Consider the following 16,455-nt stretch of genomic DNA (forward strand, 5'->3'; position numbering starts at 1 on the left):
GTTTTACTGGGTATCCTGCTTGCTCCCCAGAATCAATAATGAGCAAGTGGGGTGATCCGGGGTGCAGTTCAAACATGCAGCTGGGCTGGCCAGGGGCAGACATCAGGCCTGCAAGGGAAAGGTGGGTGTGGCAGTGACTTCACAAAGGCCTTTGGCAGGAACTCAGCCTATTGGGCAAAGATGATGAGGCGTCTGTGACCTCACAGAGCTGCCTTGACAACAGCCAGGCAGGACAGGGATGCGGGGCAGGTGAAACCTCAGAGAGCCCTGTAGCCTTGCTGCAGCAAGCCTCCAGCTCATGGTCTCTCGCTAAGGACCAAGAGACGTTGGTGTGCAGGAGATTCAGTGCGTGTGTTTGTCATTCCCGTGTGGATTTTTTTCAAAGACATTGTCATCTGTGTAGAAGGTAAGAAAAAATATAGGCTTTAGATATAGATACAAGATAGGGGACTCTATCCTAGCAGATTCAAAGGCATCACCCCCTCCTTGTGAAAAAGTTTTTCCTAATATCCAAGCCTTCCACACTGCAACTTGAGAGCATTGATCCTTGTTCTGTCTTCTGCCAGCTCTAAGATTTCATGAGAATCAATCTTTCATTAGGAAAATAATTCAAAAAGACAAATACAAAAAACTTTGAGTGAAATCAACCCATCCTGATTTTTAGTGTCTGGGAATGTGGGCCTTGGGGGCCAGACTGAGACCCTCATGGGCTAGTAACACCCAAGAAGTCAGTAAAATAATTCCAGTTCTCTTAGCATCCAAGCCTCCCTAATCCAAGGAACACCTGACGGCTATGGGAGACAGGGGGTCTAACTCATGACTGAAAATACAAGAGATGTGTTATTGGTTTTGGTTGGGGGACAAGTAACAAATCCATCAGGATTCTTGCCCCAAACAACAATCGCCCATTGTCCTTTAGAGCACGAGGGCCCTAACACACCTGACTTGCTCAAATCTCTCTCCTGCTAGGACAGAGAATTTTCTCCATCCCCCATGATACCGAGGGAAAGAGAAAAGAAGTGACCTCTCTTTGGTCACACAGCCAAGGCCATGCCAGAGCTAGAAAGAGAAGCATAAGAAAGAAGTTGTATCAAAATGTTTTGCATTTCAAACTAACAGATTTCTTAAACAAAGGCAATTTGATGTGTGGTTAGTGAAGTGAAATGATACATTCTTGTCTCCACGAGTTTCTAGATTGATGATCCAGTAGCTCTATCCCCTACTGTTCATCCCTAGATTGAGGGAGGAAAACAAGTTTGCCTGTTTTGTGTATTCCCAATTTCTTTCTTGAATTTCAACAAACTAGTCGATTGAACTGAACGATTTGAATAAACTTAAAGGAAGACAATATTTTCTGCACCTTTACTGCTGCCCAAAGCTGGGTTAGCATTTCAGCTAGCTTTGCTTCCGGGGCCTTAGCTATCACATCAGAGGTGCAACTGTCTGAAAAGCTTGGCAGTGAACATGTTCTACTGAATGTTATTTTTTCTCTTCTATTTAAATTATTTAAAAGATTGTCATAAATTGGGCCCTTATCAGAGGTTGTCAATTTCCAATGTAATGATGACAGTGAGGGCGACTAGCCACTGGAAGAAATTACCCAGGGGAGAGGTGGAGTCCCTGTTTCCTGGTGTCCTACCATCATAACTGGTTGGGAAGGTGCCTTTTAGTGAATTACAAGCAATTGGGCTCAATAGGGTGCTAAGAGTGTGAAATTTCATAGCCCGTGAAATAGAGGCCAGATTAGGAGACTGAATTGTTTCACAACCGATGCCTCTATGAAAAACTCAGTGTGGGGTGCGGAACAGACTCTGCTGTTTTACTGGGTAGCCTGCTTGCTCCCCAGAATCAATAATGAGCAAGTGGGGTGATCCAGGGTGCAGCTCAAACATCCAGCTGGGCTGGCCAGGGGCAGAGGTCAGGCCTGCCAGGGAAAGGTGGGTGTGGCAGTGACTTTACAAAAGCTTTTGGCAGGAACTCAGCCCATTGAGCAAAGACAATTAGTTGAGAATTGGTCCTGCTTTGAGCAGGGGGTTAGACTAGATACCTCCTGAGGTCCCTTCCAACCCTAATAGTCTATGATTCTATGAGTGAGGCGTCTGTGACCTCACAGAGCTCCCTTGCCAACAGCCAGGCAGGACAGGGATGCGGGGCAGGGGGAACCTCACAGAGCCCTGGAGCCTTGCTGCAGCAAGCCTCCATCTTCCCTTTACCAGAGAAAGGTTATGAGCAGACAATGGTTGGAAGTTGAAGCTGGACCAATACACACTGGAAATAAGGCGAGGAGCATTTTTAACATCAGAGTTTGGAGCAGTTCACTGAGGGTTGTGCTGGTTTTTCCACAACTGGTCTATTTTAAAATCAAGCTTGGGTGCTTTACTAAAAAACCTGCTCTAATTCCTATGGGAATTATTTTGAGGCACATTCTATGGCCGAAGTGAAAGAGAAAGTCAGACGACAGTGGTTTCCTCTGGGCTTGGAATTAATCTGTGACTCGCTGGGGGAGTTTGGAAAGTGACCATTTTGCTTCCCTCTTCCTCCTTCCCTTTTGTCCCTTCTTCTCAATTGGAAAACGGGCCACCAGAAAAGCCTGATTTCCACCCTGTGCCCCTTCCATTCGTGCTGTAAGCTGAAGGGCATTGTGACTTGAGAGTGAATTCAGCCAGTCAGTGCTAACTCTCCACAGGTGATTTGCATAAGTCAGTAAATGAACCTGCAGGTTTCCGTGGGAGCGATGCCCAAGGCAGGGCTCAGGCTCAGGGTTAGTGGAGTCAGGGAGCGACAGGTGGCTGAGTTACCTCTGGTGTCACAATGTTACTGCTCAGGATTTGTGGATTTGAAACTTGGAAACCAGGAAGCGCAGAAGAGGACTGGCTTAGAGAGTTTGGCAGTAAAATGTAGGTTTTGTGGCAATATCCTGTGCAATTGCTACTGGATCCGGGACGGAGACAACATTCCTGCCCCTCCTACCACCTCTTAGCTGGGCCTACATAAAAGAGACTAGCTAAAATTTTGCACACTTGTTTGTTTGAGACTGAGCAAATAAGGCCCAACAAATTACTGCTAGGATGAATTTTGCTGCCTCCTCTCCTTGACTAGAATACAAGCAGTTTCTGATTCTCTCAGATGAAGTAGTTCTTCTAAAATCAAGGGCAAGACCAATCAGTGGCTTTTTCACAACCCAACCCCCGCCCCCAAAAAGAGATTTTATTTTTATTTAAACTGGGTTTTTTAAATTTATATTGAAAAAGTTTTTTTTTAAACTTATCCAGTATAAAATTTGAAATGATGACAAGTGATGTTAAGGCCTCTAGTTGCTCCAGCCTAATAAAGTAATTTAAATAACTACATATATGAAGAAGTCCATGTTTGCTGCCAAGTGTCAGAGGAAGTCAAAGCACTGAACTGTTGGAAGTCATTGCCTAAGCACCTGAGGGTCCAGAAGTTATTGAAACACTCAGCCAGATTTTGGCAGCACTAGCCTCTTCTGCTGGTGCAGAAAGAATATTTTCTTCATTCCAGTTGATGCAGCTATTTCATTCAAATGTAAGAAACTGATTGGGAGTTGAAAAAGGATGAAGGCTTCTTTTCCCCTTGTAAAATATGAATAAAGGCTAGAGAGGAGGAGGTGTGAGCTACTACTTCTAAAATCTGGAAGGATGTTATGAGCAGGAACAATCAGTTCAGTGCACGAACTAGAGATACTTCTTTACCTCAGTTTGTTTGAAATGAAAACAAATGGTTCAGTCAACCTTTTTGTTTTTCTGTATCCTACAAAACCAGCAAGTCAACATGTTTGAATGGATCCCTATTCCTAGAATCATAGAAGACTAGGGCTGGAACAGACCTCAGGAGGTATCTAGTCCAACCCCCTGCTGCAGGCAGGACCAACCCCAACTTCATCATCCCAGCCAGGGCTTTGTCAAGCTGACCTTTAAAAACTTGTAAGGATGGAGATTCCACCACCTCCCTAGGGAACCCATTCCAGGGCTTCACCACCCTTCTAGTGAACTAGTGTTTCCTAATAGCCAAGCTAAGCGTTCCACAGTGCAACTTGAGACCATTGCTCCGTGTTCTGTCATCGGCCACCACTAAGAATTTCATGAGAATCAATCTCTCATTAGGAAAATAACTCAAAAATACAACTACAAAACATTTGGAATGAAATCAATCCACCTTGACCTGTAATGTCTGGGGGTGTGGGCCTCTGAGGCTAGACTGAGACCCTCATTGGCTAGAACCACTCGGTGAACCAGTAACAATATCCACTCCTGTTACCGTCCAAGCCACCGCAGTCCAAGGAACAGCTGAGGGATGCAGGAGACAGAGGGGTGCTGAGAAGGTCTAACTCATGACTGCCAACCCAGAGATGTGTTATTGGCTTTGGATGGGGGATAAGGAACAAATCCGTCAGTCACTACAACAGATCACACTCGGAGCCAGGGAGACTGGTAATTGAGTCCTGCTGGCACTGCCAGCTCTGGCTTTCTGGAGGAGGAGGAAGACCCCAGTTCCCCTATCTGACCCTGAGGCACCTTCTGGGCCCAAATGGAGGTGGCCCCGGGTACAGCTATGCAGTGTCTCAGGAGTGTTCCGCTAGTGGCATTGTATTGTTTTCACAGCCAGTTTCAATCTCTGGGTTCTACCCCTTGCCCTGCTGGCAGGGCATTGAGCGGCACCCGTTGCTGGCCACCTGGGTGCGGAGATCGAGGAGGGTGAAGGGAGGCGCAACCCCGAGCATCTGCCATTCAGCTCCATCTGATCTAGAGTAAGTAAGTGGAGTTCTCCAGAGCCATCCCCAGTGTGGTGGGAATATCCCACCACTAGGGCTCCCAGCCCGTCCCTTGTCAGGGTTTGTTCCCCAGGTTAAGGGTTCCTGTGCCCTGGGGTGGGATGTATCGGGAGGAGAAATTGCCTCAGCAGAGGGTAGGTGGGCAGGGGAGCAGGCAGGCTCGTTAATGAGAGGCTGCTTTGAAGCCAGACTCATGGCTGCTCCCAACTCAGTTCCAGGATGGAGCGAATCAGGCAGATGCTCAGGAGGAAGGCCGGGCAGGTGGCTCCACAGCCAGAAGAAGACATCAGCCAGCCTGCCCAGGTGGAGAGCGGCCCCTCTGTCCCCGCAGGCGGGGAAGAGGCTCGTGGCCAGGGGAAAGAGAGGAGCTGCTTCGCCTGCTGGAGGAGGCGGAAGACAGCAGCTCCTCTAGCTGAACCTGAGGCACCTTCTGGGCCGAAACGGAGATGGCCTCGGGTTCAGCTGTGGAGCAGAGAGCCAGGGAAGGGCAGGAGCTGGGGACGACAGCTCTGGGGCTTCCTTTTCAGGAAGCCAAGGAGCCAGGAGCTGCGCCCCAGGGCCCAGCAGGAGCTGCCAACCACCATGGCAGCTGAGGGTCCCTGCGCCAGCCCAACCCTGGCCCTGGAGGAGCCTCCCGCCAGCCCCACCCTGGCCCCAGAGGAGCCTCCTGCCAGCCCCACCCTAGCAACGGAGGAGCCTCCCGCCAGCCCCACCCTGGCCATGGAGGAGCCTCCTGCCAGCCCAGAGCAGGAGTTCAGCGACTGCAGCGCGACAGACACCAGCAGCTCCGCATTCTCCTGCGGGGCCAGCAGCTCCTCCGTGGGGTCTGGGAGCCCTGTCTTTGAAGGCTCCCTCTTTGGAGGTGAGGGGAGACCCAGGGGAAAGGGAGGAGGACTGGGGCGGTGGGGGACTAGTAACACCCTGTGCCCATGGGCTCGCCAAGGCGCCGGGACTGACCCATGTGAGCCCCACTAACACCAGTGGGGGTGGCACAGCCACGCCCCAAGGCAGGCGATGCTGGGCGGAGTCGGGGAGCTCCAGCCTCCCTGATCATGTTGGGGTGGGGGGCTGACTGCCATGGGGCCCTGAGGCTGATGGGGCTGAGGGCATCTCTGGGAGGGGCAGGGTGGGGCCCTCGCCACCATGGGGCTCCTTACAGAGAAAGGGGAAACATGGAGCCTTCTCTGTCCACTGCATCCCCCCAGCAGCAGAAGGGATTAAACTTTCTCCTTCCCTCCCTGGTGCAGACACCCCCAGTGCCCAGGTGTCGTGGCCTGAGGAGGAGGAAGAGGAGAAGTGCGAGGAGGAGGAGGAGCAGGATCTGTGCCCTGAGGAAGACATCATCTTGGTGATCCAGCAGCACCTGCAGGGCAGAGCTGAGGTACAAAAATCCCCCAGCTGCGCTGCCACCGAGTCTGTCCTGCTCCTTGTTCCGTCCCCACCCAGGCAGGGGGTCTTGCACCTCACCCCCAATGGGGGGACACATCTCCTCTGTTATCTGGCACCCCAAAGTGGGGACATTTGTCCACATAGGCCAAGGTCCTCGCAGACGCTGTCCAAGTTCCAACCCACGTCTGTGCAGGGCGACACTGGTTTCGGGAAGGGGGCGGCTTTCCCTGTCCAACCCCATGGAGGTCCTGAGCCCTGGAGCTGGTTTGGGTGTGGGGTCCAGGGCATGTGCCTTGATCCTGACGTGCTGTTCATGGATCGGGGTTCAGAGGGGATTGCGTTACCCCTCCGTGGCTGATCCCAGCCTTCCCTCCTCTCCTCATTCTCTGATCTCCTGCCTGGACTCTCCCTGGGATCCTACCTCCCACCCATTGCAGTTTGGCTGGTCCATACTCTGCTGGGTACCAGGCCCTGCACAGAGAACTGCTAAGAGCAAGGATTGACGAGGCAGCAGGCATCCGGCCATGAACTCTTGCTAAGCGTCCCTGGAGTGATGTGAATGGGAGAGGCCAGGATGTGCCTTTTGAGTCTTGCCAGGGCTCCTGGAGAATCCTCCTCATTGTCCCCTGACTGCTGTAGCCCCATGTCCCATTACTGACGGGTGCTCCCTCTTCTTGCAGGCTCTGCACAACTGCTATTCGCGGAGCCTGGACACCATCCTCAGGGGCCAGCTAACAGAGACCCCCACCATGGAGAAGCTGCAGCACCTCCTGGAGGTGAGTAGAATGGACGCTCTGGGGTGGAATTGCCCCTGAACCCTGTGGGAGGGCAGCAAAGGAGAGACTAGAAGAGCCACGTTTCCATTGTGTCCTCCCAGCTTGGACCCAGCCGGCCACACATTCCCAGAGCTGCCAGTGCAGGGGGAAGGAGCTGGGACTGTCAGCCAGAGCTCAGCGCAGTTGCATTAAGCACTAACAGTGAGCCCCAGGCCTGGCTGGGGCCTGAGAGACTGAACCCCCTTTTCAAGCTCTGCGACCAGGGCTCAGCTACTCCATCCTGAGCACAAAATCTGAGCCCCTTGGGGAGGGGGAGAGGCTGGTTTGTAGAGCATGTATGCCTGCCCGCTGACCCTCCCCTGCCTCCTTCTCCCGCAGCATGTCCATTGCTCTCTCCTGTCAAACAACACCCAGGAGAGAGCCAGGGCCATCCAGACCAGCTCCAGTTTGCCACCTCCCTGCCTGGATTTGACGTAAGTGACCTCTGACCCCAGCGTCCTGCAGAGTCAAGTTCCTCATCCCCTGGCTAATTGGTCCCCCCGGGTCCGTAAGGGACTGCGTTCCATAGGCCGCTGGCTGGCAGGGTCGTGCCTGGCCTCAGGGCCCTTGTTATTCTGGAGCAGCGAGGCAGCGACTCCTCAGCGAGGGCCCTTGCCCTGCTCCCTTTGCTCCAAGCTCCCTTGGGGACAGAGAGGATAAGGGCTGTTGCTCCTCTCCCCCAGCGCCTCCTACAGAGGGGTGGGAGCAGAGCTCAGGTCCAGGGGCGCTGGGGAGCTGAAGGGAGAATGTTGATGGATTCCCCTCTCCTCCTCCTTCCACCAGACCTCCTCCGCCTTCTCCATGGCAGGTGAATTTGTGCTGCAGCTGGGTCTCTGGATATCCCACCCAGCCAGTGACATCAGTCGGCATGCCAGGGGTGGGATATACTGGCTGCACAAGCTCCTGCTTCAGAAGAGGGGTAAGAAACCCAGCTGGGCAATGGGACCCCATGGAAACGAGCCTCTGGGAGACTAGCCCCAGCTGGCTATTGGGACGCCTCTAGAACTAAGGCCTCTCTGCTTAGACCCGCTGTAGCGGGGAAGAGGAACCCCAATAGAAACAAGGCCCCTCCTTTGAGACTCCCTCTGCTGGGCAATGGGACCCTACAGAAAGAAGCCCCCTCCTGTGAGACCGACCCCAGCTTAGATGGTGACTCCTTCTCTCCCCCTCTCTCTGAAGTAGGGAGATGAGTGTGAAAGTGCCAGGGAAATTGGCTGCTTTATCTCATAGCCCGGCTCTGTCCCCCAGCCCAGGGAAATCAGCCCACCCCCATACGGGGCAGCCAGCTCGTGAGGGGACAGGAATGGAGCTGTTGAGACACATGGAGGGAAAGAGCCCATCATGAGGGCAGGGGCAGGAGCAGGCATCACAGGGGACAGACACAAAGCTTGTAGGGTGTCAGCAGTCGGGTAGCCAGGGCCAGATCCTGACTTCAGTGGGTGTGGGGGGTTCTCACTATTAGACACTCTCAGTATTAGACACTATTAGACACTCTCACTATTAGACACTCTCAGTATTAGACACCCCCATGAACAGGCACCCACTCCCAGAGCACAATGACCGTAAGGGTCACATATTACGGTAATGGCTGAAACAAATCCCCCTTCTGGTACTAACCCGCCTGGGATGGACCCTGCGATTCCATTGGGCCGTGGATGCCACGAGGAGCCTGGCCAGTGTGCACCCAGAAGGAAACAGGCACTGAAAGCGGAAGGCCAAACCTCCCCAATGGGTGTGTCTTTCTCTCCCAGGGCTCAACACCAGAGAGGCCCCAGACCTGTGGTGCCAGGACGGGCTCCATGACCCCGAGTGCCTGGGGTATAGAAATCTGGCCAGGGTGGGAGAGGTAAGGACTCTCCGCCGGTGCATTGCAGCAGCTCAGGTGTGGAGCTGTGTCCCACTGCAGTGAGTGTGTCATGGACACAGGGCAAGAGCCTGCTCCTTATTTCCACAGAGTATGTGAGGCTCCTGGGAATGTCCGTGGGGTGAGGCGTGGGAATGAACCAGATCTAAAAGACCCCGAACCTCTAGTGGGTGAGCTGCAGGAGCTATCGCTGCTGGGAGCAGCAGGGGTCCTGGGCTGTCTGTGTGAGCTGGGTACCAGAGCGCGCAGATACATTCCCAGCATATCATGGCGCCTGCGGTGAATCCTGCTCCATAAGAACTATTGGAGGCCTCAGTGCCTGCAGCCTCCTACTGACGGGGGTTCCTGGTCCATGGGACCCCAAAGGTTGGCTGCCCCAGGACTCTTCTCCACCTTGTGAGACACTCGAGGGATTTGGAGCCTGGTTCTGGGCCATTGCAAGGGCTCTGGTTCTTTTGGTTTTAGGTCTTTGGAGATATATTCACCGAAGACCAGAAGAGCAGTTTCCTCCAGGCGGGCCTGCTGGCCATCCACCACCCCCTCCTCCGCGTCAGCCAGGCTGGCCTGGTTCTGACCTATTCCACCTTGGGGGAAGCCGGCCAGCTGCTAGAGGACGAGGTAACCAAAGAGGGGTCACCTGGGGAGAGACCCCCAGGGCCTTTCACCTCCAGGCCATTGAAAATCACTCCCATCCCATCCCCATGCGCTGACCAGGGAGCAAGGAGAGGGTGACCCCAGGCAGGTGCCATTGGTCGGTGCCAGCTTGTCCCCTGAGCAGCTCAAAGCAGGGCAGACCCAGCTCCCCAGCAAGGCTATTTCCTAACAGGCCACCTCTGTGAGCCTTTCATCCCCCTCGGGGCCTCAGGCCGGTTCCTAGAGCTCTGGTATCGTGTTATCCCAGCCCCCACCTGCTCTGGGAGAACTGGAGGTGTCAGTCATCAGAGGCTGCATAAGTGCCCCATTCACCAGAGCCACTGCCCATGGCATCACATTAAGGACATGGGGATCCCTTGGGGAAAGGTGTCCTCTTCCTCTCACCCCCCGGCACTACTGCCCAAAGCCTCCCAGCCCCTCAGCTGGAGAGGGCGAGGGTGGCTGAGGGGACTCTGGGGAGCGGAGCTGGATTCCCGCTGGGTTGGGAAGTAGAACAGTTCTCGTGGGGGGACTGAGAGGAGTGGGGGCAGCAGTTCATTCCACAATGGTGGGAGAGGGGATGGAAGTCACTAGAGAAGAGAGAAGATTTCGTCTTGGGGGTTGGGTGGGGGAATCCGTCCCTCAGACGTGGGGAGGAAATGTTGCTGGCTCCCGGTGCCATTAATACCCTTCGTTCTCATGGGTGTCGGAGTCTCTGATTGATCCTTGTTCCCTTGCAACAGGAGGACATCACAGCCTACGTCATGGTCCAGCTGATTAATATCAGGGTCTTGGGCCAGGTGCCCGATGCCCTGCAGGGGCTGTGCTCCATGGGGCAGGATTGAAGACCCCCCCCCCCCCTCGCATGACCAGCTCGGGGGGAGGGATAGCTCAGTGGTTTGAGCATTGGCCTGCTAAACCCAGGGTTGTGAGTTCAATCCTTGAGGAGGCCACTTAGGGATCTGGGGCAAAAAATTGGTCCTGCTAGTGAAGGCAGGGGGCTGGACTCGATGACCTTTCAAGGTCCCTTCCAGTTCTAGGAGATTGGTATATCTCCAATTATTACCTTTATTACCTATTACCCCCTGCCGCAGGTACTGCTCTGTCTCACTGTGCCTGGGAGGAAGGGCTGGGGGGAGCGGCCATAGAGCCCCCCGCAGCACTGAGAGAAACCAAGGCCGAGCACCTCGCTCTGGACACCCTGCCCCACCCCGACCCCTGGAGCTGGGACCAGGCCAGATACTGGTTGGGAAGAATCAGGCTGTGGGGCTGTCCCAGAAGTGAGAGCATCCGCAGAGCCAGGGGTTATGCTCAATAGCCATTGCAGTCTGGGAGGGGTGGCCTGACATGGAGCCCCTCCCCCGTCATCACTGCTCAGACCTTCCCATGGCCCCTGACACCCCTGACGCAGCGAATGTCCGACCATCCCCCACCCGGGGCCCAATCCACCCACCTGGTATCTGAGCCCTTCCCAGCCAGGAATGAAACTCCCCCTGAACACCCTGGGGCAGGGGAGGAGCCTCCCAGTCCGGCAGGTGGGAACTGAGACGCAGAGGAAGGGCTGTGGGCCTGGTCACACAATCCTGGGTGTAGATCTGGGAAGTGGACTGGGTCCCGGCCTAGAGCCTTTCCCCCAGGGGCACCTTCGCTGCTGCCCTTTATTCCCCCCTCCGGCTCGGGGGTCTGTGAGTGTGAAATGAACAGGGAGGGTGACGGGGTCCTGGCACACAGCCGGGATGGGAGCTCCCCTTGGCTTGGAGCCCAGGCTCAGAGACAGCTTTGTCATCCCACTGCCCTTCTGTTATTGCTAGGAAGGGAGTCCCCCGAGGAGGGGTCTCCAGGGCTCCAGTAAGTCATCCTCATTCCCGCCCGCATGTACCCCCTTCCCTGCCCTGCCCTCCGGTTTCTCGCTGTTAACTCTGGCTGGACTCCTGGCTCCGGTCTCTGGCTATGACTTTGATGTGACCCTTCTTGGCTCCAGATTTGGGTTCTGAACCCCGGCTCAGTATTCTCCTTGCCTTTCTCTAGCCTCGCTCCAGGCCCTCCACCCACCCGCTCCAGCCCTGCCTCCTCCTCCTCCTGATCTTCCCCGACACCTTCAATTTTGACTACATGGATTCGACTTTTGCGTGGATATGGACTTTGGCTTGTACTTCTGACCACCCGGCTTCGACCTCCGGCCCAGACATGGACACTGGCTCCGGTTCTGCCTGCACATACTCAACACCTGGCAGCAGCAGACAGGCCCCACCGTTAATCAAACCCTAACCCTGCCCCATGACCCCTTAGTCCCTCCCACCTGTCACCGGAAGTCCCGCCCCATGGGTAGTACTTCGTGGTCAAGGTGGCCACATGACTGGAAGCCAGGTGTGTCATGTGACCCCTCTAAGAACTCCTCCCACCACTCTCTACCAATCAGGATGGGTTTCCTCCTGGAAGGACCACCCCAAGAGGAGATTTGACCAATCAGGGCGAGCTCTGGGGTGGGAGGGTGACCTATCCCGAGTGTGTCTTGTGACCCCTCTAAGAACTCCTCTCACTGCCCTCAACCAATTAGGATCGGTTTTGTCCTGACAGGACCACCCCCAGAGGAGATTCTGACCAATCAGGGCGAGTTCTGGGGCAGGGTGACCTGTCCGGGAGTGGGCCATATGACCCCACTAAGAACTCCTCCCAGGGCCCTCTGCCAATCAGGGTGCAGCACCATCACCTCATAAGTCCCAGCGCTGGACGGACGAGGCCATCTCTCACCAAGGACACATTGTTTAGAAATCGTGGGAAGGCTGCGGAGAGGAAACCTGGACTCCTTCACCACCCCCGTGAGAACTTCAGACTCTGTCTTCGCCCCAAGGGTCTTTGACCATCTGCGGAGAAAGCGCTACATCAACGACAGTGCCGAGGAGGAGGAGAGAGCAACTGAGGGGAGCCCTTTGGCCCAGCCATTGATGAATACGCCGGAACCCGAACCCAAAACCCAACTGCTTGTGAGACACTCCGATGAGCATGGTGGCCTCTCTTTGTCCATCCCCTTAGAGGTGGAATGCGACTGCGGCTCGGGGGAGTCACCGGCGCACAAGGTGTACACAGGTAAAGGAATGATTAAGTCAGGGGTGAAAGTAACTTCCAGGACTTCCCGGTACTGCCGGAGTCCTGAGGGGGCGTGGCCTCAACTGGAAGAGGTGGGGCCTCTCAAGATTGAAAGGTCCTGGAGCATCGGCTGTGGCTGGGAGCCCCAGGGCCTTTAAATTCCCCCCGCAGCTCTGGCAGCTGGGTTCGAGCGTGGATTTAAAGGGCCCGGAGCTCCCATGGCTGTGGCGAGCCTGAGCCTTACCCGGCTGGAGTCAGGATTTAAAGGGCCCGAAGCTCCTGCTGCTCTGGAGAGCTCTCAGCCTTTTAATTCCCTGCCCCAGCCTGGATGCTGGAGCTGCGTGGAGGGGAATTAAAGGGCTCTGGGATGTACGCAGCCACGGGGAGCGCTGAGCCCATTAAATCCCGGCCCCAGCCCAGCTGCTGGAGCTGTGTGGGGAGGAGAGGGGATATTTAATGAGCTCTGGGTTCCCAGCAGCCACCGGAGCTCTGAGCCCTTTAATTCCCAGCCCCAGCCCAGCTGCTGGAACTGCGGGTGGGGCGGGGGGAGATTTAATGGGCTCTGGGTTCCCAGCAACCGCCGGAGCTCTGAGCCCTTTAATTAGCGGCTCTAGCCCAGCTCCTGGAGCTGCGGGGGGAATTTAAAGGGCTCTGGGCTCCCCGCAGCCATAGGAGTTCTGAGCCATAGATGAAAGTAAGCTGGTATGGGCCAGTACAGCATAGCGGCAAGAGCCAGTACGCTGTGCCGGACCGCACTGGCTTCCTCAGCGGGGATTTAAAGGGCTCAGAGCTCCGGCAGCTGCGGGGAGCCCAGAGACCTTTAAATCCCTCCTCCCCTCCCACCACAGCTCTGGCAGCCGGGCTGGGGCTGGGAATTAAAAAGCTCGGTGTTCCCTGCAGCGGCAGGAGCTCTGGGCCCTTCAAAGCCCAGCCCCAGCCCGGCAATCCTCTGGCTCTCCGCAGCCGTGGGAGCTCCGGGCCCTTTAAATCCACACCTGAACCCGGCTGCCTGAGCTGCGGGGGAAATTAAAGGGCTCTGGGCTCCCTGTAGCCGTGGGAGCTCTGAGCCCTTTAATTCGCAGCCCCAGCCTGGCTTCTGGAGCTGCAGGGGGTATTTAAAGGCCTCCAGGATTCCCGCAGCTGCGGGATCTCCGAGCCCTTTAAATCCTGGCCCCAGCACCGCTGCCAGAGCTGCGGGGGGGGGGGGGGGCGGGAAATAAAGGGCTCTGGGCTCCCTGCAGCCGTGGGATCTCTGAAGCAGAGATGAAAATAAGCCATTACGGTCCAGTACGGCGTACCAGGAAGAGCCAATATGCCGTGCCAGACCGCACCGGCTTCCTGAGCAGGGATTTGAACGGCTCAGAGCTCTGGCGGCTGCAGGGAGCCCAGAGCCCTTTAATTTCCCCCCGCAGCTCTGGCAGCCGGGCTGGGGCCAGATTTAAAGGGCTTGGTGCTCCCCGCTGCCGTGAGAGCTCCGGGCCCTTCAAATCCAGACCCGAATCCGGCTGCCGGAGCTGCGGGGGCAATCTAAAGGGCTCGGGGCTCCGCGGCGGCCTGAGCCCTGGGCTCTTTAATTTGCCCCTGAGCCCAGGGTTGATTTAAAGGCCCTGGGGCTCCCAACTGCAGCCGATGCTCCAGGACCTTTAAATCTTGAGAGGCCCCGTCTCTTCCGGTTGAGGCCACGCCCCCTCAGGATTCGGCAGTACCGGTAAGTCCTGGAAGTTACTTTCCCCCCTGCTGTGAGCCCTTTAAATCCCAGCCCCAACCCAGCTGCTGGAGCTGCGTGGAGGGGAATTAAAGGGCTCTGGGATCTATGCAGCCACGGGGAGCGCTGAGCCCATTAAATCCCAGCCCCAGCCCAGCTGCTGGAACTGCAGGTGGGGCGGGGGGAGATTTAATGGGCTCTGGGTTCCCAGCAACCGCCGGAGCTCTGAGCCCTTTAATTCCCGGCCCCAGCCCAGCTCCTGTTGCTGCGGGCGGGGGGGGGGGGGATTTAAAGGGCTCTGGGCTCCCCGCAGCCATAGGAGTTCTGAGCCAGAAATTAAAGTAAGCCGGTATGGGCCAGTACAGCGTAGCGGCAAGAGCCAGTACGCTGTGCCGGACTGCACCGGCTTCCTCAGCAGGGATTTAACGGGCTCAGAGCTCCGGCGGCTGCGGGAAGCCCAGAGCCCTTTAAATGCCTCCACCCCTCCCACCGCAGCTCCAGCAGCCGGGCTGGGGCTGGGAATTAAAAAGCTCGGTGCTCCCTGCAGCGGCAGGAGCTCTGGGCCCTTCAAATCCCGGCCCCAGCCCGGCAATCCTCTGGCTCCCTGCAGCCGTGGGAGCTCCGGGCCCTTTAAATCCACACCCGAACCTGGCTGCCTGAGCTGCGGGGGAACTTAAAGGGCTCTGGGCTCCCTGTAGCCACGGGAGCTCTGAGCCCTTTAATTCGCAGCCCCAGCCTGGCTTCCAGAGCTGCAGGGGGTATTTAAAGGTCTCCAGGATTCCCGCAGCTGCGGGATCTCCGAGCCCTTTAAATCCTGGCCCCAGCACCGCTGCCAGATCTGCGGGGGGGGGGGGGTGATAAAGGGCTCTGGGCTCCCTGCAGCCGTGGGATCTCTGAAGCAGAGATGGAAATAAGCCATTACGGTCCAGTACGGCGTTCCAGGAAGAGCCAATATGCCGTGCCAGACCGCACCGGCTTCCTGAGCAGGGATTTGAACTACTCAGAGCTCTGGCGGCTGCAGGGAGCCCAGAGCCCTTTAATTTTCCCCCACAGCTCTGGCAGCCGGGCTGGGGCCAGATTTAAAGGGCTCGGTGCTCCCCGCAGCCGTGAGAGCTCCGGGCCCTTTAAATCCACACACGAATCTGGCTGCCAGAGCTGCAGGGGGAATCTAAAGGGCTCGGGGCTCCGCGGTGGCCTGAGCCCTGGGCCCTTTAATTTGCCCCTGAGCCCAGGGTTGATTTAAAAACCCTGGGGCTCCCAGCCACAGCTGATGCTCCAGGACCTTTAAATCTTGAGAGGCCCCGCCTCTTCTGGTTGAGGCCACGCCCCCTCAGGATTCCAGCAGTACCGGTAAGTCCTGGAAGTTACTTTCCCCCCTGCTGTGAGCCCTTTAAATCCCAGCCCCAACCCAGCTGCTGGAGCCACGAGGGGAATTTAAAGGGCTCCTGGCTCCCTACAGCTGCCGGAGCTCTGAGCCCTTTAAATCCCCGCCGAGGAAGCCGGTGCGGTCCGGCACGGCGTACTGGCTCTGGCTGGTACTCCGTACTGGCCTGTACCGGCTTACTTTCACCTCTGGATTAAGTGACGGTCGAGGTTGTGAGACGTTCCACAGAGCTCTCTTGGCCGCAGTGCCCATGACGGAAGGTGGTACGTTCCGTTCCGCCATGACATTCATAGACATCCCATCTTTAAGGTCCATGTCTGCTAGGAACAGAGCGCATCTGGGTCACGGCCCGGACTAAGTCGAGCATGTTAGAACCATTAACCACAGAGCCTCTGTACACAAAAGCCCCTTTATCGTTCCATGAAGAGAGATTTGTAGCCTGGCCCAGCTTCTTTAGCAGTACACATGCATTTTTCTTAGAACGCTTCTTCACGTTATCCAGCACCTGCTGAGCAACAGACTCTGAGCTCTTTGGTGTTTCTGGGGGGTTTCAGTTACATTCAGTCCCTGTTCTGGTAGAAACAGACTGATTTTCACTTTCTCCACATCGCTCGGCTTCACGTACATTAGTCACCTTTGAAGCTCGGCGCGGTAAGGTTTAGCCTTTTAGAATTCGGCTCAGTCGGTTCTTTGAAGAACAGACTCGTTTCAGCATCCAGTAAGAGAGTTGCGGTCGGTCGTTAGGCCCCCTGAGGATACAGAGGTCGCCAGTGTTCTGAGCGAAGC

The 16,455-nt window shown here is 56.0% G+C and overlaps 1 protein-coding gene across 5 annotated transcripts; it reads left to right on the plus strand.

Annotated features, from left to right (window-relative positions):
• The first annotated feature begins 271 nt into the window (after positions 1-271).
• LOC123350050 (uncharacterized protein C6orf132 homolog) lies at positions 272-11,719 on the plus strand. 5 transcript variants are annotated; one of them, XM_044988380.1, is made up of 10 exons: positions 272-406; positions 4,623-4,772; positions 5,005-5,654; positions 6,040-6,173; positions 6,862-6,957; positions 7,336-7,430; positions 7,780-7,915; positions 8,748-8,842; positions 9,326-9,478; positions 11,522-11,658. In XM_044988380.1, exons 3-9 carry the CDS (start codon positions 5,012-5,014, stop codon positions 9,432-9,434), a joined length of 1,308 nt encoding a protein of 435 aa, XP_044844315.1. In that variant the 5' UTR covers positions 272-406; positions 4,623-4,772; positions 5,005-5,011; the 3' UTR covers positions 9,435-9,478; positions 11,522-11,658. The 5 variants fall into 5 exon arrangements, with proteins under 5 accessions (XP_044844315.1, XP_044844314.1, XP_044844317.1 ...); XM_044988379.1 differs by having other exon boundaries at positions 4,623-4,768; XM_044988382.1 differs by lacking the exon at positions 9,326-9,478 and having other exon boundaries at positions 4,623-4,768; positions 11,522-11,719.
• Positions 11,720-16,455: the final 4,736 nt, after the last annotated feature.

The sequence above is a fragment of the Mauremys mutica genome, chromosome 15 (assembly GCF_020497125.1).
Source record: "Mauremys mutica isolate MM-2020 ecotype Southern chromosome 15, ASM2049712v1, whole genome shotgun sequence".
NCBI classification, from domain to species: Eukaryota; Metazoa; Chordata; order Testudines; family Geoemydidae; genus Mauremys; species Mauremys mutica.

Coding starts and splice junctions, on each gene's coding strand:
- LOC123350050 (XM_044988380.1), top strand. CDS start 5,012: ATGGAGCGAATCAGGCAGATGCTCAGGAGGAAGGCCGGGCAGGTGGCT. Junction 7,431..7,779: donor CCTCCCTGCCTGGATTTGAC/GTAAGTGACCTC, acceptor TCCTTCCACCAG/ACCTCCTCCGCCTTCTCCAT. Junction 8,843..9,325: donor ATCTGGCCAGGGTGGGAGAG/GTAAGGACTCTC, acceptor TTTTGGTTTTAG/GTCTTTGGAGATATATTCAC.